The sequence below is a fragment of the Haliotis rubra genome, unplaced genomic scaffold (genome assembly GCF_003918875.1).
Source record: "Haliotis rubra isolate DU_JTF1 unplaced genomic scaffold, ASM391887v1 Scf883, whole genome shotgun sequence".
Taxonomy (NCBI): Eukaryota; Metazoa; Mollusca; class Gastropoda; order Lepetellida; family Haliotidae; genus Haliotis; species Haliotis rubra.
Genome location: NW_025767616.1, coordinates 390,688 through 414,765, shown reverse-complemented (window position 1 = coordinate 414,765; position 24,078 = coordinate 390,688). Strand labels below are relative to the sequence as shown.

Here is a 24,078-nt window from a genome sequence, read left to right as displayed (position 1 = left end):
TTAGACTAATAGGTATTCCAATCAGTTGACTACTCACCCAAACGAATACACGATACAAGGCTTTACTGGATTGTATTCGGCGTCTGTGTCTTAGACAAATACGTATTCCAGTCAGTCGACTACTCACCCAAACGAGTACACGATACAGGGCTTTACTGGACTGTATTCGGCGTCTGTGTCTTAGATTAATACGTATTCCAGTCAGTTGACTACTCACCCAAACGAGTACACGATGCAGGGCTTTACTGGATTGTATTCGGCGTCTGTGTCTTAGACTAATACGTATTCCAGTCAGTTGACTACTCGCCCAAACGAGTACACGATACAGGGCTTTACTGGACTGTATTCGGCGTCTGTGTCTTAGACTAATAGGTATTCCGGTCAGTTGACTACTCACCCAAACTAGTACACGATACAGGGCTTTACTGGACTGTATTCGGCGTCTGTGTCTTAGACTAATAGGAATTCCAATCAGTTGACCACTCACCCAAACGAGTACACGATACAGGGCTTTACTGGACTGTATTCGGCTTCTGTGTCTTAGACTAATACGTATTCTAGTCAGTTGACTACTCACCCAAAGGTGTACACGATACAGGGCTTTACTGGAATGTATTCGGCGTCTGTGTCTTAGACTAATAGGTATTCCAGTCAGCTGACTACTCACCCAAACGAGTACAGGATACAGGGCTTTACTGGACTGTATTCGGCGTCTGTATCTTAGACTAATAGGTATTCCAGTCAGCTGACTACTCACCCAAACGAGTACACGATACAGGGCTTTACTGGTCGGTAGTTGGCATCGTCACAGATCTCCCAGCCTCCATCTCCAAGTTTGCCCATGCGCAGCTTCCGGTAGCACATTGTATCTACGTTGTCAAGGTAACTAAATAACCAATAGTGTCAGACATTAGTATTCATATAGTCATTAATTATTGAGGTTGTCAATCACAGGATTATGGTCAAGAATGCTTACTAGCCCACTTTATACAACTAATATATTTCTGGGCCAACAAATCCCACAAAACGCCACCATCGGTTCCACTGTGTCACCTCCCATTGTCACGAAACCCAAAACAGCCTTCCAAACAAATCAATAAGCGAGAAATATTCTGTGCTGAATATGTCACTAAAAATGACAAGGTCATCACGTCATTTCCGGTACGGAGATATCTTTGCGAATGCGTATAGCGTGTTGTAATACTTTGATATGATAGATCATCTTCGCTAATCCAGTGCATATTATCAGTATTTCATGTTGATAAATAGAAGATTCATTGTCATTTGGGAATATATACCATTCGAAATCTTACGTGTATTTCGTTTGTGTACAATGTTTACCATTGTGAACCGATACAAACAACCTGTTAACGCCTTTTGGGCATATTTATTTGGTTTTGAAAACAAATACTCTAACAGAATTATGCAGAATAATTGAAACTATGGTAAAATGCAACAAATTCTGTGTTATTGGGTGACCATGTTTGGCAGCTTGAGTACTGAGGGTTTTTAGGACTTCAGTTCTGGGCCCAGATTTTCGAAACTCTCTTAGCGCTAAGATAGTCGTAAGTTAATGTTAATGTATGGCACTTGCGACTATCTTAGCGCTAAGAGTTCAAAACTGAATAATCACATGCGATACATGTGGTCTCACCTTAGGCAAGTAAGTTTGTTATAAAATGCCGCCGTCCACCAGCAGTTAAATGATGCACCGGTTGTATTCTCCACAGGGAGTGTTCTGTACTCGTTGTCCAGGGGTAATATGGTAATATAGTAATGTCTGGTACAATTTCACAAATGTTTAGTTTTAGAGTGCAACAGCGAAAAACCCTCACTAAATTTAATATGCATACTTACGTAAATGCGGTATGACATAGGTTTTTTTATGTCACAGATAAATGGTTAAATGCAAAATACCCTGAACCAATTCGCTCAAAAGTTTCGTATCGGAAGTGACCCACTTATACATTCGTGACCAACTCGTGCTATTCTGGGACAAGCCGAATAGCGAGCGACTCGTGCCCCTCTGGAAGGATTTCAGATTTGCGTAGCACCTCTTTGTTTGATTCCAGTGGTACTTAATATCACCGAAGTAATAATAATAATAATAATTCACTTGTATAGCGCCTGGTATCCATCTGTCTAGTGCATATGTAGAAGTATATTGTATTGCTGTAAACCCAATGTTAAAGATTTAATTTCATCGGTTTTATATAATATATTTTATTTAATCTCGTAACGATCTTTAATTAAATTTCCTAAAAATGTCGGAAAGCGGACGTAAAATCTCCAAAACCAGTCCGCAAGATCGCCAGAAATCGCCATCTGAGAGCCGAACACTTGGGCTCATTTTCAGTTTAAATGGAGTTAGGTATCTGTTTCTGTCAAATTACAAAGAGAATAAACGTTAGTGTTACGTGCAGGATCCTGTACCTATCGGCAGAAACATGCCCCGGAAATGCTTAGTACATTATATATAGCTTGTCTTCTTTGATGGGCATATTTTAGAAGTTGAGGTGATGAAGAATGATGTTAATATTATGGCTATACAACTTCTTTGTTTTGTGGAAGGCGACGTTTCGATATAGATTCTAATGTCGTTTTCGAACGAGTGACACATGAGTAAAATGTTGAGAGGATAAATACATGTGCTGTATATACAATAGATGAGGTTGATGTACAAAGCTTGTATAAGAGATTATAGTCTGTTTGCAGTGAAAACGTACCAATGAATTTCACTTTAAGTAAAAAGGAAAATCAAATATAGTGAAATTAAGATTGCGAATCCTCATAATTATACCTTGCCAACTGAACATTTAAATCTCAGAATTTTGTTCATCTTAGGATAAAAGTTGTTTAACCAGCTATCATAGATTAAAATCGCTTTTATTGGTTTGTATTACAAGGGCTGTCTCTTCTAGATGGGTCATGTAGATCTCGGTGATGAGGGGGGAGAGTCCCATGGGTCTGTTGAAATATGTTATCTGGTTCATTTCAGAAGACATCAGCTCAATCACCTTGTTGATTGCATAGGGCCTCTAACTGTCCTACCTGGTTATAATGCCACCCTGGATATGCCATGTCTTCTCCTGGACAAACGGTGGCATTATAACCAGGGTATACTGTACCTATTAGTAATGTAGCTTTGAAAAAGTTGCAAACACAAATAATTATACAGATGTTTTGTTTCTTATTGAATACAGGAATCATGTATTAGATAGTCATGTTAGTTCAAATGCTCAACTTTCATGATTGACAAATGACACAATGTAAGTCGTCAATTACAGCTCTATCTTACGGTACCCATGTGGGGAATCAAACCCGGGTTTTCAGCGTGAAGAGGGGACGCTGTAACCATGAAGCTACCCCACCGTCCCCTTTAAGAAATGGACTGGTGTAATGAGTTGAGAATGTCAATATTAGTTGAGTTATTAAATGCGACGTTACCGTATAAAGTAGTTTTAACATCATATCCTTGAATATAAACATACACAGTTGTTCTCAAATTTTGATAGTTCCGACATGTAAAATGGTAGTGAATAACGTCTTCGTTATAATGACCACATGAACTCTAGGATATAAGTCGATTATATCTGTCTACGTTTACATCACGACAGACGAGTTTTAGGTGACAATGGATTATTTGGCAAAATATTGTCCCAAAATTTAAATCAAAATAATTGTGAGTTTCCGTTAGGAGGAGGAGGAGGAGAAGAAAACAACAACAACAACTTTATTACCCCAAATTGGAATTTGCAGTAAACCATCACAGGGCAGACATCCCAGCAGGCACATCAACGTTGTTTCAACGTTGAGAATAGGCTGATCCTCAATGTTGAAAATAGATTGAAAATAGGTTGTATATGAAAGTTTTTTTGACGTAGATATCCGACGTGGAATCAACGTTGAAGTTTGACCGATTATCAACGGTGAGAATAGGTTGATCCTCAACGTTGAAAATAGATTGAAAATAGGTTGTATATGAAAGTTTTTTTGACGTAGATATCCGACGTGGAATCAATGTTGAAGTCTGACATATTATTAACGTTGAAAATGGGTTGTTCCGTGGTTGTGTCTGGGAGGTATTACGCTTTCCTGTAAATAGACTCGCATTTCATCTTTAAACTACAATAAAGTAGCACCAAACTCCTGCATCCAGCTAAAATACCCAAAAAGCTACCTGCAATAAACAGTGTTCAAACAGAAAATTGCAGTAAAAATATTTACCTGATAAAATACTTGATTAAAATTCCACATTCAATATAATGTTCATTTAAGTTTTATGTCAGTTAGACGTATAATTCCAGTAAGAAGAAAAGAGTATTCCAAATTAAGAAAAACTATTTACTGTTGTATTGTTACCTTGAAAAGGTGAAAATTGTCCCGAGAAGACATTTTGTCTGAATTTCAGCTCTTAGACAGACCCCTGAATAAACACAATGCAATTACTTTCACCATGAAAGGGATCCAAGATGACCAGGAACTATACCTGAAGACAGCACATAAAACAAGTCACTTTTCATGAAATCTTTATGAACACACACGCACACAGAAAACGTGGTTTAATGCATAATGTAAAACATCACACATGACATAGTCTGTAGGTGATCTCTGTTGTGCTAATAACACAATATCATCGGCATATAGCATCAAAGTGACATTTACGCCACCAATTTCAATACCACAGTTCAGATTTTTCAACACAATTACAACTCCAAAAACACAATTATCAGCTCCTCTTCTCTCTGCCACTCCCTGCCTGGCGGTCAGGTGGATACTTCAGAAACGTTCCTAACTCTTTCTTGAAATTTGCTTCGGATGCATTCCCATCTCATTCCCTTGAGATAGGACACATTCTGAAATTTTATATTTAAATACATGAATAAGTTATATGGAAGATATATTGTCTTAAATGATTCAAGTATTTGTTTAATCAATCACTTGAAAGGTTCATTTCACTGCTGTAACTTGGCATGTGAACATATGAACAGCATCAATACAAAATATGACGAAAAGTGTAAAACAATTTATATTTTCAACCGAAAGGAATGGAAGTTTTCTTAAACATTTTCAAAGAAAATCCTCAATTGCAAGTTGATTATTTAATTAGACTATGAATTACCGGTAGGATGAATTAGACGATGCTTTACTGTCATATATTATTTGCTATGGTCATGATGAAAATGCTGCACTTGGTAATTAACTTACCAGAGATGATTGAATACAACCTTGTAGTCTTAAAAGAAAACTTGCCGTTTTGCCCATCAACATTCATTCTTGACATCAAATTGTTTGACATTGTCCTGCAAAACAATGGAAGATTGTTGTTATTCTGTCAGATTTAGTTTTCTTTAGAGATTCTCGGAAATGATTATTTCAAATTAATAGGAGTTGAACTGATGTAGCAATTTTGCTACCAGGAGTCATAAATTGTAACAAAAGCCATTTTACATTAAATGATAAGAACACAAAATGGGTGGTGGTTCACAGGTCAAAGAACAAGTCTATTGTGGGAGGTCTCCCAACACCATTTGTTCCCAAACACAAGGAAGTATGGAGTTCTGAAAACAATAATGAGCTCTCATAAGTATACAATATATTCTCTATTATCTACTCTCTCTCTCTCTCTTTGTCATTTGTAAACTCATAAAACTCAGATAAATAACTTTTTTATAATTCATAAATGTTTACACTTAATCTCTTATAGGAACGCTTAGAAAATCTCTCATATAATGAATTATGTGTGCGTATTATCTGCGACGTCATAACTATGCTTCTCTGAATCATGAACAATAAAATAATGAGATTAAACTCTACATTGCCAGAAATAATCTATCATACCATGAATAATAAGACATTGAATAACATCTCTTACAACTCCAATCTACACTCAAAAAGACTTAAATGTACTCGTAAATAAACATCGCTGGCTAACGCAAATTCTTGGAAACAGTGCATCTCTGACTCTCAATTCCAAGAAATGGAAGTCCTACTCTATTTGACCAAAGGGGTGACAGGTGGCCAAAACATATTGAAATGTAGGTCATACACTGAAAATAACTCTGATTTAAAACACTACAAATATACACCTTCTCTCTAATATACTCGATAGATGATCTTAACAAGGGAACATGTACATAAAATGCTGATATCTAACAACACCTGGGGCGCATTGTTCAGCAAAAGTTTGCAAGCTTCGCTGCGCTATGCTGCCTGCTTTCCCGTGCAACGGACTGCTGTGTGAGCGCTTCATTCAATATGGCGTCGTCCAATATAAACACTTCACCGATACTAGCCACACGAAGCTGCAGAAGATATTCCATGCAATGATTTTGAATTGTATGCGCAACATTAAAAAAAACTTGTCCCTATTGGTTACAGAAGAGCAGACAAGCTTTCTCTATTACCTTGCAGAATGACATGCCGTGACGCCATTTTGAATGTCGCTCGCTTACGCAGGAAGCACCTCTCTCAGTCGCTGCACGCCGAAGCGCTGCGATGCATGCAGCGAGGCGTTGTTCAGCCAATAGAAGCGAAGCGCTGCACAGCGTATCGGCTAAACAACGCGCCCCTGTACTTTAAATAATGGACTCTTCCAAATCTCAGTATGTTTCACTGCACACATATTAGATTGCAAATAATGAAAAACCTACCCTTTGACAATAATAAAAAACATTGGAACGCAGTGGAAGCTGGTAAATTACGTAGTCAAAGGACAACAGAGCACTTTTCTGTAGTTTTTTTACAGTTTTATTCCCAAGAATTTATAATCCCCAATATGTACAAATATATTTACAGAAATAATGATGTGTCCAATTATGACACAATATGTGTCTCCAAATATTGACACTATAAGAGAGTGTCCAAATATGACACTGTTCAATGGCGTGTTCAAAAATATGAACTCTACAAAGGCGTGTCCAAATACGACACTACACAAAGGAGACACCAAATGTGTGATCTCTAATGCGTTCAATGAATTCTTCAATAACTATCAAATTTCAAGATTCTCAAATAATGTCTACAAATTAGACACACAATATTCAAAAGTTACTTCAAAATTCATTCATTTATATCAGAAAGATACACGAGGAGACGGTCACCAAAGTGTGACTGCTCTCATACAAGTCAAGAACCGAAGTGTAGCAACCACGTGCTAATCTGCACGGGATGCAGCAGCAAAAATGTCAATTTCAAATGCGCGTTCGCTCGAACGTTTTAGAATGTCCATGAACGGGAGGTGTTCGGGCGAGTCCTTCTGTCCATTCCCCCCTCCATGATAAAACTATCATTTAATTCGAGTGAAAAATCAAAATCTAAAACATTAAACAGTTCAATATTTCATCACTGGAAAGGAAAAAAACATGCTTTGCAATCACTTTACAAAACACCATACTCACAAGTTTTGACTTCATAGAATTTCTGGAATATTTCCAAAAGAATCAAGCACATACTCCACATGAAATGAAAATCACATTTTCGAAACATGAATATACACACACAATTCCAAATCTGAAAATAAAGCACATTTCAAGCATAAGTACATACACATTATTGCATTTCACAGATATAACACCAATCCGGGAATCCTATTGAATATGAATCATCACATCTCAGATATATATTACACGGAACTCACTTCACTTAATGTCTGTTTCTCCTCATCTTTCATTGTCCATAATTCTTCCTCTTCATCTGTCTTGTCCTTCCTTGGTATCTGTCTTGTCCTTCCTCTTCATCTGTCTTGTCCTTCCTCTTCATCTGTCTTGTCCATCCTCTTCGTCTGTCTTCCCCAGCTTGTGGTCCTGTCCTTCCTGTCCATCTATCCGCTCTACATCCTCTGTCGCCACCTCTAATGGACATACTTTTGACACTGGCCTTGTCAAAATTTTCTTTTCAGTTTTTATGTCCACGACTCGCACATGCCCATCTGAACCAGGATATGTTTTGACAATTATCCCCAGGTTCCAAGTACCGCGTGGAGCATCAGGTGAAATGAGAAGCACTACATCGTTAACTCGAAGATCTCTGCTTGGAGTGAACCACTTCCTTCTACATTGGAGAGAAGGTAGCCATTCCTTCATCCATCTTCTCCAAACATGTCGTACTAGTTCTTGAACCCTTCTCCATCTTTTTCTGGGACTGAAAGAGGTAGTGTCTACCGAATCTGGTGCAAAGATTCCTCCACACTGACCATGGAGAAAGTGGTTTGGTGTTAATGGAACATCATCACCAGGATGTGCACTTTGATATGTGAGAGGACGTGAGTTGATAACCGCTTTTGTTGCTGCAGAAGGACTTATCAGCTCTTCATCAGTGATGTCCCCAGAACCAAGGATAGCAAAAATAGCCCTCTTCGCTGACTTGATCATTGATTCAAACACCCCCCCAAAATGTGGAGCCTGGGGAGGATTAAAAAGCCAACGAACACCTCGATTTGCTAAAGAGTATTTCACTTTGTCTGAATCTAGCTTGGAAACTAGTTGCTTCATTTCATTTGCGGCCCCAACAAAGTTGGTACCATTATCAGATATCACTTCTGATGGCAATCCTCGTCTACTTGTCATTCTATAGAATGCATTGAGGAATGAGTTGGTATCAAGGGCATATGCCATTTCAAGGTGAACCGCCCTGGTTGCCAGACAAGTAAACAGGCAAAGATAACGTTTGTTTCTTGCTTTACCGCGTCCTTGAATTGTCAAAAATGGACCAGCAAAATCCACACCTGTGGTATCAAAAGCACGGAGAGAATGCCTCAGACGAGGGAGTGGAGCCATGATTTGAGTGGCAGGTTTTGCCTTTCTACGACGACAAAATGCACATTCACGTTCCCATTCACGGATTGCCTCACGTCCAGCTATGACCCAAAACCTAGATGACAACGTTGACAAGAGTTGATTTGTCCCAACTGCATGTTTACCATCTTCATGGTGTTGCTTCACAATTAATTTTGTGACCCAGTTTTTCTTGGCAAGATAATTGGAAATCTTGTTTTGAATGGCAAAACTCAGCATGCTCAAGTCTGCCACGTGATCTAATGAGACCATCATCATCAATAAAAGGATCCAGACCCAAGAGTTTGCTATGTTTGGACAAGGGTTTGGACGTCTTTAATGACGAATACTCCTCTGCAAATGCTACTCTTTGCATTTTGACTATGATTTGCTTTTTCTGCATCAAGAATTTCTTCTGCTGATAAACAACCTGTCAGTCTTTCCAAACACTCAGAAGAAATATTGTTGACAAATCTATGCACCCAAGCTGTAATTCTGACAAGTTTCTTCCAACATGAAAAATCTGATGGTTCCAACAAAGAAACTGAATTTGAATATGCCACCAAAGTGCGAGTTTCTTTGATGTTTTTTGACTCTTCAGTAATTGTTGACTCTAACTTCATTGGTTGTTCTGGCCAATCACTTTCTTTCAGTTTCAAGAACTTTGGACCACAATTCCAGGTTTCTGATGACAAGTTAGGAAGTGCTGTTCCTCTGGTAAGTATATCTGCAATGTTCAGTTCTGTAGATACATGCTTCCACTGTGATGGTTCAGTATGTTCCTGGATGAATCCAACACGATTAGCCACAAATGTTTTGAAATACCGACTATGGTTTTTGATCCAACACAAAACATTCAAGCTGTCAGTCCAAAAAGTTGCGAAAGAGGTCGCTACTTCTAGAGCATGATCAACAGACAGCAGTAACCTAACTCCCAGTACTGCAGCCATTAACTCAAGTCTTGGGGTCGAGACTGCCTTCAATGGAGCAACACGACTCTTGGAAGCTACGAACTGGCTGGAAACCTCACCATTTCGGTAAGTATTTACACAGTAGACAACTGCGCCATAAGCATCTTCTGACGCATCAACGAAAACATGCAATTGTTGTTCCCTAACCGGAAGGTTCTGTTGCAAGCATCTAGGAAACCTTAACTCATTCAACTCTGACCTTTCTGAAAGCCATACTAATGCCTTTTGTTTCAGCTCGCCAGTGAGTTCATCATCCCAATCCAGACCACAAAGCCAAAGCTTTTGCATAATAACTTTTGCCCTAATATGAAATGGAGAAAGGAAACCAAGTGGATCGAACAACTTTGCAATTTCCCTAAGGAAACCCCTTTTGGTAAGTATGAACTGATCATCTGAGGATGAACGCCGAAAGCAAAATTCATCATCTTGAGCAATCCAAACAAGTCCAAGTGTGTTAGCAGACGGCAACTCATCTTTTATCAAGTTGACTTCTGATGCTCTATCTGGTACAGGAATGATCTCTAAGACTTCTGGTGAATTCGACAACCACTTTCTGGACTTCATTCCAGCTTTACCCCAAAGTTCTGTAAGTTGCCTGTACAGAATTTTACCATCCTCAATATCGTTCACCGAATCCATGCTGTCGTCCATGTATGTCGACTTGCAGACAGTTTCTGCAGCTTTTGGGAATACATCTTCATGTCTACGAGCATTCTCTCTGGAAATGTACTGTGCAAGGAAAGGTGAAGCATTTACACCAAAGACAACCCGTGTGAATTCATAAATTTGAGGGAGGTTTGTTTGATCCATTGATCGCCACAAAAATCTGAAGAAGGAACGATCTGCAGGAGGTATTCCTATCTGTAGATACATTTCTGCTATGTCACACACTAATGCGATGGGGTATTTGCGAAAGCGAAGAAGGATTTCAAACAAATCACCTTGGAGTTTAGGACCCTGATGTATGGTATCATTTAGAGATATACCCTGGCACTTTGCTGAAGCATCAAAAACTATTCTCACTTTCGTGGTAGTCCGATCTGGTTTTACAACTGGAAAATGTGGCAACAACCACTGATTCCCTGATATATCTGCATTTTCAACAATCCGAATATATCCTTTTCTAAGGTAATCTGTGATAGTTTTCTCATACATTTCAGCAACAACACTGTCTTTTGACAATTTCTTCTCAGTACTACACAACCGTTTATAGGCCATGTCATAATTTTCCGGGAGAGACTGAGGACCAGCCTTCCACGGTATGCCAATTTCATACCTGTCATTTTCATACTTGATGGTATCTTGGACAGATGAAATGACGGATGCATCTTGTTTTGTGAATATAGGACCATCAGACTTAAAGTCTTCTACTTCCCAGAATTTGTGAAGCATTGAATTGAGATCGAAGTCCTTTTTTGACCCAGCTGTGAAAAAAAGTATTGGAACTATGATCATTGTTACAACCAGAAACGTTTCCAACACAAGTCCACCCAAGTGGGGTTAGTCTGGCGATAGGTTGCCCCTCACCTCCAGCTACGTCCTCGTACGAACGGTGGAGTTCCAGGTAATCCATCCCAATGAGCAAGTCAATAATCAGTGGAGTCTGAACTTTAGGAAAAGGTATTTGTTTCAAGTGTGGCCAATGTTTAGAGTGATTTTGCCAATCTACAACTTTCATCTGACCTGTAACTCTAGTTGTGGTCAAAGCAGAAAGACACATATCAATTACACCATCCAAACTTTCAATACCAAACTGAACAGATTGTGAGGCAAATTTCTCATTTTTTGCCATTGAGTACGTTGACCGAGACCATTTGGTCTTGACCCATCAAACCAAGTTGACAAGATACATCTTCATTGATGTAAGTCTGAGTACTTGCATCGTCAAGCAATGCATTTACAACTATACGCTTGTCACCATGTTTTACTACAACAGGTACTGTGCGCAAAGAGACAAGCTCTGCCTTGTGAGAATGTGTAGATGACATTGTTGTGACCTTAGAGTCACGACCTTGAGATGTAACTGACTCATGGTGCCTTTCAGTGCAAGAATTGTCTATTGAAGTAACAGAGTCACTTTTAACAGTTTTAGCTGCATTGCTTCGGATACCTGAATGTAATAAACGACTATGTGGAGCGTCGCAATTGTCAATACCACAGGTGTTAGTCAAATTGCATTTCTTGCCAAAATGATTTGAGCCTAAACATCTGTAGCAAAGGTTCAGCAGTTTTGCTATTTCCCATCTCTTTGGTATGGGCATAGATTTGAACTTGACACAGTTTGTGATAGAATGGTTCATTTGACATATTCTACACCTCTGACCAAATTCAGCCTGTTTGCCAAAGAACGACCCTGGTTTTCGTACGTCTCTATTCATTGCTCTACCCATTTTGGAAACCCCACGAACAGTCTCTGAAGCAATAGTACGAAACTCTGCTTCCATCAATACCCACTCACGCAAAGCTTCAACCGACTCCTGTCGTTGAGTCTCATAGATCCATCTTTGGTAATTACCAATCATTGATTCTGTCATTTTCTTTAGTAGCTGTACATACAATGACCCATAACCTAACTCTTCAACCTTATCAGATTCTTTCATGTTCACAACTACCAAATCCAACATATCTGCAAATCGCTCAACATCAGTTGCATTGCCTGGACGAACTGGTCTGAAATTAGATATTTCCTCTAGTTGCAATGCAATATGACGTCGCATTCCCCCCAAACTTCCTATCTAATCTCTCTAAAGCAACGTCATATGCCGTGGCACTGTGCCCTAAATCCTGAATGACCTTCAAAGCTTCACCCCCTACATACTGACGAAGTTGAAGCAACTTGTACTCAGGAGTAGCTGGTGCTTGGTCTATACAAGCAATGAATGCGGCCTTCCAAGCCTCATATGCTTTAGCATCACCAGTAAATACTGGAATTGATATGCGTTTCAACTGTTTCCACATATCTTTGCCAATATCATTACAGTGAGAGAGGACATGTGTGTTCTGATCAGAGCTATCAATAACTTGCCTAGAACGCTGGGTTTGTGGTAATTGTAACTGTTGGGGATTAGGAGAAAAGGGTTCAGTTTTACCTCTTGTAGAACATTTTGATGTAGCATCTGACCTTGATTTGAGATAACACTGGGCTTCATTTTGAGCGGCTGTACCTATCTCATCTACATGTTCACCTTCTAGCATAACCTTTACACTGTTGTCTTTATCACCTAAGTTTTCAAACAACTCAGAGAGCTCAACAATAATCTCAAGAGCTTTAGACTGACAATCATTGACCTTATCAATTGCATCCCTAATGTCACTTCGTGACGAGATTTGTTCACTATCAATCAATTTCTCCAACATGTTCTTGGATTTAGTGAATGCTGATTTCACAATCATCTTTTGACGTTTCAGTTTGATAACTTTATCTTCGTCATTGTTCTCATTTTGTGTTGAGGACGGAAGGGAAAGATTTGCTGCAGTTTCTAAAGTAATCTCATCACCAATACTAACTTTCCTGGTCCCTTTCACGGACTTATCACTTGACTGTGACATTTTGAATATCAGATCTAGTCACACTATATAGAATGTTCAGAAGAACCACACTGATGTACAACCAGTGCGCTTAAACCCACACATTCTATTGTTTACACAAAACAATTACCAATATCAAACCCAATGTAAAAAATTATGAATTTAATCTAAGAAAGGTGCTCAACAAAGCATGATTAATAACCACGCTCTGCTACCATTTGGAACGCAGTGGAAGCTGGTAAATTACGTAGTCAAAGGACAACAGAGCACTTTTCTGTAGTTTTTTACAGTTTTATTCCCAAGAATTTATAATCCCCAATATGTACAAATAAATTTACAGAAATAATGATGTGTCCAATTATGACACAATATGTGTCTCCAAATATTGACACTATAAGAGAGTGTCCAAATATGACACTGTTCAATGGCGTGTTCAAAAATATGAACTCTACAAAGGCGTGTCCAAATACGACACTACACAAAGGAGACACCAAATGTGTGATCTCTAATGCGTTCAATGAATTCTTCAATAACTATCAAATTTCAAGATTCTCAAATAATGTCTACAAATTAGACACACAATATTCAAAAGTTACTTCAAAATTCATTCATTTATATCAGAAAGATACACAAGGAGACGGTCACCAAAGTGTGACTGCTCTCATACAAGTCAAGAACCGATCGCGAAGTGTAGCAACCACGTGCTAATCTGCACGGGATGCAGCAGCAAAAATGTCAATTTCAAATGCGCGTTCGCTCGAACGTTTTAGAATGTCCATGAACGGGAGGTGTTCGGGCGAGTCCTTCTGTCCAAGATATACTGGAAACATGTGAAATGTTAAAACGTGTTACCTTAGCCTTGCTCCTTTTATGTGATCCACAAAATTGCTGCCACCCAGTCTTCGAAGATGAGATTTCTGCAAATTCAATTAAAATAATCTTATTTCATAATTAAATGTTCCTTACATTAAAATTACTTCTTTTTGTATGTAAGATTTTAACCTTTAAGAGACATGAATTATCATATCCTTCCAAACAAGTGTAAGAATGAAAGTCTGTGGGTGCAGTTTTGTTAATTGTCCCATCAAAGAATCATTAGTGAAGTTACACTTTTGTAAATAAATAAAAGTTCAAATAAATTATATACAATTTAATCCTTAACAAAGACTTTCACAAGACATTTTAAAGTGAAAATTTTCGTTGCATTTCCTTACGCCATTCTCCACCACCCCCTCCCCCCCAATAATATACATATGTTGATAGGGTTCAGGGCGTGCTCAATGCATCATTTACTGATAGATCTATTCAAACGAACAAATGTTCATAATAATGGGATGCAATATAAAATGTTGATTTATCCTATCCGATTTTGTATAGCTGCCCTTAGGGACCGTTCATAATGTATGGCTTTGGGGTGATGTTGATTTTTATGTACAATGTGAATTACACACACACACACACACACACACACACACACACACACACACACCCACCCACCCCTAAAAGTGTATGAGTATGTACAGAATAAGAGACGGCCCACCCTGCATGTCATGTACATTATCTATGACGCCCTCGCCCCTTCCCATAATTTCTAAACATAGTGCGTGTGTACAAAAATGCTGACCCCTTAGCTCCCCTGAACAAAATGGGTGACACCCCACCCCACCCCACCCTCCAACCCTTACAATCAACACCCCCACCCGCAGCCATATATTTAATTATGAACGGTTCCTTATATTGATGTACTTCATGGATTATTTGAAAATGTATATTTGCAAAATTCAAATCAGGTGATGGGTACGAAAGGAAATCTTATTCGATTATATAATAAAATGCCAAATATATGCATGTAAATATATTGAAAAATAACAAAACAAAATTTTGAGAAACATGTACTGTGACATACCGGTAACCTTGTGAAATAAAACATGAGCCCTAATTCGGAGTTTCTTGCTACTGCTAGATTTAAACGGCATTCTTACGTTTTCATTATACATGAAGGACATACTTACCAAATAAACACCAGCATGCCGTGAAGATGGTGAAAATAGATTGACATTGCCTTGAACTTCGCCAAAGCAAAGACGTATATACGTCTTTGGCCAAAGTGAACTGACAACGATCAGCTGCCTTTGCGCGCGCGATAATTGTGCGCATGTCCGGATATGGCCAAACGAGGCGATCGAAAGGTCAACATCTGGCTTGTGTTTGAAAGCAAATTGTCGGGAATTATACAATTTTCACAGTTTTGTGGGAAAATATCAAATGTAATGCAATTTGGATAACTGATGACCTTATACCTTAAACTGCGATTTACGTAATATTTCCGTCCGTTGATCGATGCACAATCAAATAATATATAAGATTATATCTGTCACTAGCTCGATCTTGATCTTTTATGAAAATAATGTTCCGAAATGATAGTTGCTAAGTTGGATACCTATTACCAATATGAATTATGTATCAAATTTGCCAAGGAAACAATTAGTTGACATTTTGTTGGTGCCTTACGTTGAAACAACGTTGACAACTAAACGAATCTCCACTAACTTTCTTTGGTCGCATGATAAACGTTGAATCAACGTTTATGAAAGGTTGATCAACCAAACAACCAAAATTCAACGTTGATTCAACGTTGTGTGCCCGCTGCGATATGAATATACGATAAATAAGATAAATAAAAGGACGTTTCTCATACGTAAATGTACTGTACAATAAATTATTGAACACGTTTTTAAGAATATGATGAATATAACAACAACAATATACACATACAAGTAAACTTCCCGTGTGTGAGCTCTAAGGCTGTCGGTCGACACAGCGCAGCGCCTCCTACTTGAAGTGTAAAGTTTACACAAAGTGTACAGTGCAATGCAAGCATATGCAGTGCGTGTAACACATTTAGCCAGGGCAAATTTAGGGGGACCCGTTTCACTTTCGCCTTTAAAAAACCCATAAACTTTGAAAATAATGGACTTTTCGCAGAGATGAATTTCATTGTCTCATGTACCGCGTCAGTACATCGATTGGCTATATTTGATGTGACGTCAGAATTGCACGTGCTTCCCGTCAATTTTTAAAATTATTTTCAATTCTTTATTCTCATAAATTAAACCACCTTGGTGGTACAAAAGCATATATTGTAAACATATATACAAATACAAATTCAAATTCACGGTGGCAGTAAACAACATATTAACATTTTCTTCTGACGAGTCGATAGATGTAGGATATATTTTGGTAGATTTACTATGTGTCGAGATGTTTTTACAAATAATAGTTTCGTGAACTTTGTTTCATTGGGAAGAGAGGTTAGATGGGAGGGTAAATACTGTTTCCTCAAAGCATCTAATGCTTTGCAATGAAAAAAATAATGATATTCACCTGCGATGCTTTTAGAAGTGTATAGTTGACACGTTCTCTCGTCCCTTGGAATATTACGCCTAAAAAAATATATGTCTTGTTTCTGGTTTCCGCCCTCGTCGGTTTCAACCCAGCGCGTCAAGCGTTTTTTCCGGATTATAAATGGGCAAAGGGAGTGTGTACGATTAGCTGATCACTTATCAGTACTTTCTGCTGAACTTGCAGCAATCATTGAAGCTTGGAATCATATTTTGAGACCTGTTTCGGCGGTCATTTTCAGCGATTTTGTCAGTGCTTTACAAGCAGTTCAGACTGGTTTCTCCTCAGCATATTATTAGCATATTATTATACTCGACACTCTAATGAATTAGGTAAAGTTCTTTTAAATGTAGAATTGTCATGGATACCTGCTCATATGGGACTATTTGGAAATGAAAAAGCTGATAAATTGGCAAAAGCTGCATTAGACGTTGGTGGATCAGAACAGGATGAGACAATATTGCCCTCTCCTGCAGAATTATGCACCGGCAGCAGGACCCATGCTCAAACGAAATAGCAACAGAGATGGACCTCATCCTTAAAAGGACGCCATCTGTATGGCATCGAGCGTTTTGTAACTAAATCCAAATTGTCAAGAAGCAACCGTAGAGAAGAGGTTCTTTTAACCAGACTTCGACTTGGGCATTGTGGTCTTGGTGCATATCTAAATATTATTAATAAAGATATTTCTGCAAATTGCACAGTGTGTAATAAGCTAGATAATCTGGCTCATTATTAACTGCATTGCCATAAATATGTAAATCAACGTAAGGCGATGGCGGAATCTCTTACATCACACAATATTGACATCTCATTGACTCGACTATTGTGCTCAAGAAATATCGTTCACCATGAAGTTCAGAATGTCATTCTTGATTATATTAAAGCATGTGGCAGCTTTACTGCTATATAAAAGTTTAGCAACTTAGCAAACCTTTATGATGGGCAAGGTTTAAATGGACCCTGTTGCCCGAACACCGAATTAAACTTTTAATTATCTATCTGTCAGTCAGTCAGTCTGTCTGTCGTAACTGGGGAAGCGTGCAGCAGGGAAAACCAAAATGCTACTTGTTTCAGTTCAAATAGAGTGTGGCGTAAGATTATAAGGTCGTTTGGTTTTGTGGAATGTAGTCTAGATGCATCGCGCACTTGATTTATACTGAGTCACTGAGGAAAGGGCATTTTTCGACCTGTGACAAGTTTGTTTTACCGGCTGAGTATGATGACTGCGTGGTCGCGGTTTCAGTTGGAGATAAACAATATGGTCAATTCCAGTCAGTTCCATGGACCGTAAACTTGAATGACACCTGGGAATTTGGTAAATACATGGTTTACCACTTACAATTCAGCGATGACAAGGCGCAAGGAACGCATTTGCCGAAGAAAAATGCCTTTCAAGCTCTTATGAAGTCGCAAGTTTCCAAAGTTTGGTAAGCATTCAGGCCCATACATAGACCAAATAGACGTTTTGAACTGCACAACAGTATCATAAGATGGCTACAAGAAATATATTTTCATAAATATAAGTAGTCCTAAGTATCTATATATTAATTTGAATTTCATTTCAAATTTTAACAAATACATAAATATTTCACTGTAATATTCTAAATTACATTCAAACAATGTATAATCATCTCATGGATAAATAAATATTAAAATCTAATTCATTGTTTTTATTTTTCCTTTGATATTTCAGACAAATAAATTGACAAAATATAAAAGTTTCCCATTGCAATAGTATAAAAGTATACACATCCTTCAATTCGTTATTTCATATGTACATTTTAAACTTGCCTGCTACTAGGCGATGGCCTTTGGATGGTTGATCCCCATACAACAAAATTGAAGCTGCAGCAGTGTATGCTGCCACCAGAGTTTGATATTTTTCAAGGGTACGACATCCCCCACAGTCACCAACATGTCCCTAAAACCTCCCAGCAGATGAACCACCAGTTCTTTTTATTGCTTTCTGCGAAGAACAAGTAGCATCATTATTAAACAAACGACATTGTGAAAAAATAAAAAAGTCGCGTCATCGCATCATTTTAGTCTGTATGCATATACCAGAAACATTTATTTTTTCTTGGCCTTATACCAGCGGCCCGTCTAGATAGGTAAACTATGGTTACATGTTCTAAATCTCAATAATGGTAAAGAAATGCGTTTTGGAAGGAGGAGATATACATCAAACTTGCGAAATGGCTTTAGGTGCTGATAGTGTATTCCCTTGGGATTAGAAATAATGGCATTGTGCTAGTTTAGGATAAATTGATCTTTAAGAATATATTCAACTTTTGAGATCAGCCACTGGGTTGTACAAATTGAGGGGTTTTCAAAAACCGGGGGAGTCCAGTATTGTCTAATATATTTTTAACGTGCGAGAGCCAGGGATTATCTTTTTTATTTATTGTTCTTTGAAGTGATAAATACTTGTAACTTAAGTTCGTAAGCTTAAAAGCACCTTCTTGGTAAGTTAACTTATGCCAAAAGATTAATAAACATTTATATATCATAATTCTAATAGGGTATCTTCCTAGTTCCCCATACAGCATAAAACGAGGGGTTGAATTTCTTAATCCTGTAATGAGTCATAAGAATGTTAAATGGATTTTCTAAAAAATTTCAAGGTTTTCGAAAGACTAGACTTCTGCAACATAGGTCCAGATAGGTACTACCATTAAGTCAAATGCTAACAATAAACAGTCTAAAGGCAAGTCTAATATTCTAGCTTTTTTCACTAAACTATACATTGCTTTTGAGGCACTATTGCTTACGGTTTTAATACTTATACGAGTTTTCTATTTTTTTTTATCAACTATTTCAAGTAATTTCCCATCCAAATGAAATATAATTTTGTGCTTTTTGATGGTCCTCCCCCGAATATTACTAGTTTAGTTTTGTTTATATTCACTTTAAGCTTTCATGAATCACAATAGTCCTTAAATGAGTTCAAAGCATCTTGTAGTCCCTTTGACGATTCATCAAATAATATTGTATCATCTGCATATAATAAAATTAACAACTTTACAAATATCACCAATTCGTCGTCTTCAATATAGTTTAGATTTACACCATTACAGTCTGCAGTAAGTAAATGAGATTCAATATCATTTATGAAAATGGAGAATAATAATGGTGACAGATTTTCCCCTTTTCTGACGCCGTTGTTACATGAGAAGTAGTTTGATACATCATTATTACATTGTACAAGCGATTTGATATTGCTATACATCGATTTAACAAGATTCAGGAATTTACCCTCTATACCAATCGTTTTCATGTTTTCCACAATCCCACTCGCCAAACAGTATCGACAGCTTTTGTAAATTCTATAAAGGCACAATAGAGTTTTTTATTCCTATCTTTCAAAATTTGCATCAGATTATAAATTAAAAATACATTGTCAACAGTGGAGAATGATTTTCTAAACCAGGCTTGGGCAGGTGTTAAAACATTATTAGTATCTAAGAAATCTGAAAGGCGGTTGTTTAATATTTTAGTGAACAATATATACAATACCTAAGTAAACATCTTCTTGAACATCAAATATGGATTTACATATTTTTATCCATAATATGGATTAAACAAATACAAATTATTAATGACTGTCACATATTTTTCGTATTTACGTCTAAAAGCAACGCCAATACCACTGGAATTCCTTGATGATGTCTTTCTGTTTTGGAGAAATAGCTTATAACCATGGATATCAATATCGTCTAAGGTATCAGTGTTTGTTTCTTGAAATCCTACAATGTCATTGTTTGATAGAATTGCTTGTAATTCTGTGTAATCTAAGCGTTTTTTCAGACCACATTCATTTAAGGAGAGTAATTATAGAGTGTCATTTGAATTATTAGAATCATCGTCATCACCATCATCATCGTCAACATCATCGTAAACATCATCATTGTCAACAACATGATCAACATCATCATCAACATTATCATCAGTTTTCTCATTATCATTGTCACCATTCTGGAAAGCATATTATTTACATGTAATTCATCTGGAATAGCTGACATATTTTTGGCATGTTTAAAATGGTCAATGTTTACATGGTAGTCATCATCGTCATCAACATCATCATCATCATCATCATCATCATTATCATTGTCAACAACATCATCGGCCTCATCATCAGTATTTCCATTAGCATTTTCATCATTATATGACCATTCTGAATAGCATTATGTACAATATTGTCCACATGTAATTTACTTAGTACATCTGATTTAGTTTTGGCAAATTCCAAAAGATCAGTGTTTACATAGCAGTCAGTATCCTCATCATTGTCAACAACAACGTCATCATCATCAACATCATCATTATCATCATCATCAACCGTCATTGAGGCTGTTCCTGCAACAGTTTACTGTTACCTTGCCCTCGTCAAACGTCACACGAAAAATCAAAACAAAGAGATGATAGATAGTTAAGTAACTTTTTGATTTTGGAGCCAAAGGCTATGAAACCTTTGTTTCCAGAGTTGAAATGAATGTTTGATCATGAACAAAATTTGAGTTAGATTGTGATCCATCAGCGTCAATTTGAACCAAACAGACTTTAGTGCTAACATAAGAAAACATACAAATTGTTATACTAGTATTTAAAACAAGTATACTGTACCTGTTGTATGTTCTAAACGCTTGACCGACGGTCATTTTCGCTATTGCAGCTTTCTCCGGTAGAACAATCTGAATCAAAGAAACACATGTCGTAATTTATAATGATCAAATATACTGGTCAAGACTCACTTTCACGATCTATTTAGGCAGAATGTCTGAGAGTTACAGCAGTAAAACAATATAGGATATAGCTCCGCTTTTAAATCAAGGTGTCTGTTGGCAATTGCACCCTTGAAAATATTTATATGTTCTTTAACGGAGCACTGACACCAGAGTGAGTGAGTTGAGTTTTACGCCGCACTCAGCAATATTCCAGATATATGGCGGCGGTCTGTAAACAATCGAGTCTGGACCAGACCATCCAGTGATCAACAGTATGAACATCGATCTGCGCAATTGGGGACCGCAGTAGTTGGAACAGTGAAACAAGTGCGTGCGGTGCGTGATGAGTGTTAAAATACACTACCGTAGAAACCAACCTTTCTTGTTTTCGGGGTTTCCTTTAATGTGCATACCCCAATACAAACCAATAATAGCGATTTGAAACTATGACCGTTTGTCAAACAACTTTTATCCTAAGTTCAATAAAATTCTGAGATTTAAGTCTGAGGAGAACAATGAGTAAGTTTAGTTTTACGCCGCACTCAGCAATATTCCAGCTATATGGCAGCGGCGTAAATAATCGAGTCTGGACCAGACAAACCAGTGATCAACAGCATGAGCATCGATTTACGCTATTGGGATACGATGCCTTGTGCATACCGGCGTTAAGCAGCCAACCAACCAACCAACGACAAGAATGGGCTGCTGAATGCCATAGAGATAAGTCCTAAGGGACAATACTATAAATATATTAAGTCCCTACCATCACTTGATGCCTTTCTCTTATTGCCCAAATATATCAATTTTCAGAATATCTAATCATTGTTTACCAGTTGAGGCAGGGCGTTGGAATAATGCTCCAAGAGAAATTAAAACTTGTAAATTATGTGACTCGCCAGCACTTATCACATAGTCCCTGAAAATGGGTAATTTGACAGAGACAGATAACTTCAAGTGACAAGTGATAAGTGACAAGTTTATATTTGCATTTGAGGCCTCATGGTAAGATACAAAAATCATCATACAGATATATTGATATACAATGCAAGACTGCTTAACATGGTACATTTCTTTTGAGGAAGAGTAATATCCTATATATAAGAACAGAATATGCTGTTGACATTAATGAGACAAATCTATCATGGGATGGATTGTTATAATAATACGGTGGTATAAACAGTTCTCTACATGTCTTATAATGAGGACATAACAGAAGGAAATGAAATAAATCTTCAACAGATACTGCATAACACTTCGAGTCTTTCAAACGTTTAAACCGTAGCAACTGAACTTTTAATTTAGGCGATGCATAACAAAATATACTCCCCATCAAAAGTTTAGATTCAGTAGCGTAAATGTAGCTACTTACTTAAGTCAACTGTTCTAAACTAGATTTTGCAAAATGTTCCATACTGTTTAAAGGTACTGTTTACACATGAACTGATGTATTGTAAAACAAATTCGTAATGTTGAAAAGATTATTGTCACGGGTTAAAAATGATGAAACTAAGTGAAAATTGGGGAATTTTTAACAAAATTTTACACCACAACACAGCTGTTCACATGCACGATATTTGCACATGCTTTTCAGCAATTTTATGCATGATCCTCGTGCAACTCATCTACATAAAATTTGCAGTTGGTTCCCCAAAGTTAGTGGAGACGTTCATCTTCGATGTAACCGCACATATATGCATAACATATAGTGAGTGCTTTAAGTGATTCTAAACTTTTGATGGGTAGTATATATAGTACCTTCATTTAAATTGAAAGTGAGCCCCAGTTAGCCCGTGGATTCAGAACCAGAAGGAATTTAGACTTTCTTCAACTGACTTTTGCATTACAGATTGGGTTTTAGCGTAAGACAAACAATAAGGTTATGGGCACATTAAACCCCTAATTTCCTTGTAATATTATTAGTATTTTGGAAAACATTAAGCGGGAAATAATTATGTGCAACTCTTGCCAGGCGAATGCTATCGTCTGAAGACAAAATTACGAATCAGATTTCAGACACGTCCTTGGGATGAAAGTGAAACTATCTATCTTTCTGCTAAAATAACCAGTGAAGGACCATAAACTCCCCTTTAAAGTTCATTTAACAAACCGCTTTTGATGTTCTTTCTTTCACACAACAAATGGGTAGCAATTTGGATGTTCAAGAAACAGTCATTACATCTTGTGCCCAGATTGTGAGTTCTATGTATGTACCAAATAATCCAGTGATGTCTGTAGATGACACAAGATATTGAATGCAAACCTCCCACCAACATCCGACAGTCTAAACATCACATTGAGCAAGTAAACTACCAAGTCCATGTTTGAAAACAGTCTCTGCAACCAATTATAAACACAACTTCACCAGTTGACCATGGTTTGAGCATTTGAATTGGTCAGCTTATCCCTATTCTGATGTCGGGAGATCCTGCTCCCCGTGGATTGGTTGAACGGACATTATGTAAAAGCAAAAAGTCAACATGCCAGCGGAGAGATCTATGTCGATGTAGACAGAATGATCTAGTTTGCACAGTGGCATGTATTTTGTATGCCAGGCGATTGTTGCCCGAACACCTTTGATTTGCTGCCAGTAGATGACTCCGATTCGCACATGGAGTAACATATAATATGAAAGAAATTAAAATGAGGGTTAATTGAGAGCTTCTGAATGTATCA

At 37.6% G+C, this 24,078-nt stretch overlaps 1 protein-coding gene across 1 annotated transcript in view; it reads right to left on the bottom strand.

Moving 5' to 3' along the window:
- LOC124263450 (probable methyltransferase-like protein 24) overlaps positions 1-24,078 on the bottom strand; it is a 32,770-nt gene that overhangs the window by 4,721 nt on the left and 3,971 nt on the right. Inside the window, exons 2-3 of the mRNA XM_046698097.1 lie at positions 21,305-21,372; positions 758-886 (exon numbers count right to left, since the gene is read on the bottom strand). Coding sequence (XP_046554053.1) covers positions 758-886; positions 21,305-21,372 — 197 coding nt within the window. The remainder of the gene's footprint in view (positions 1-757; positions 887-21,304; positions 21,373-24,078) is intronic.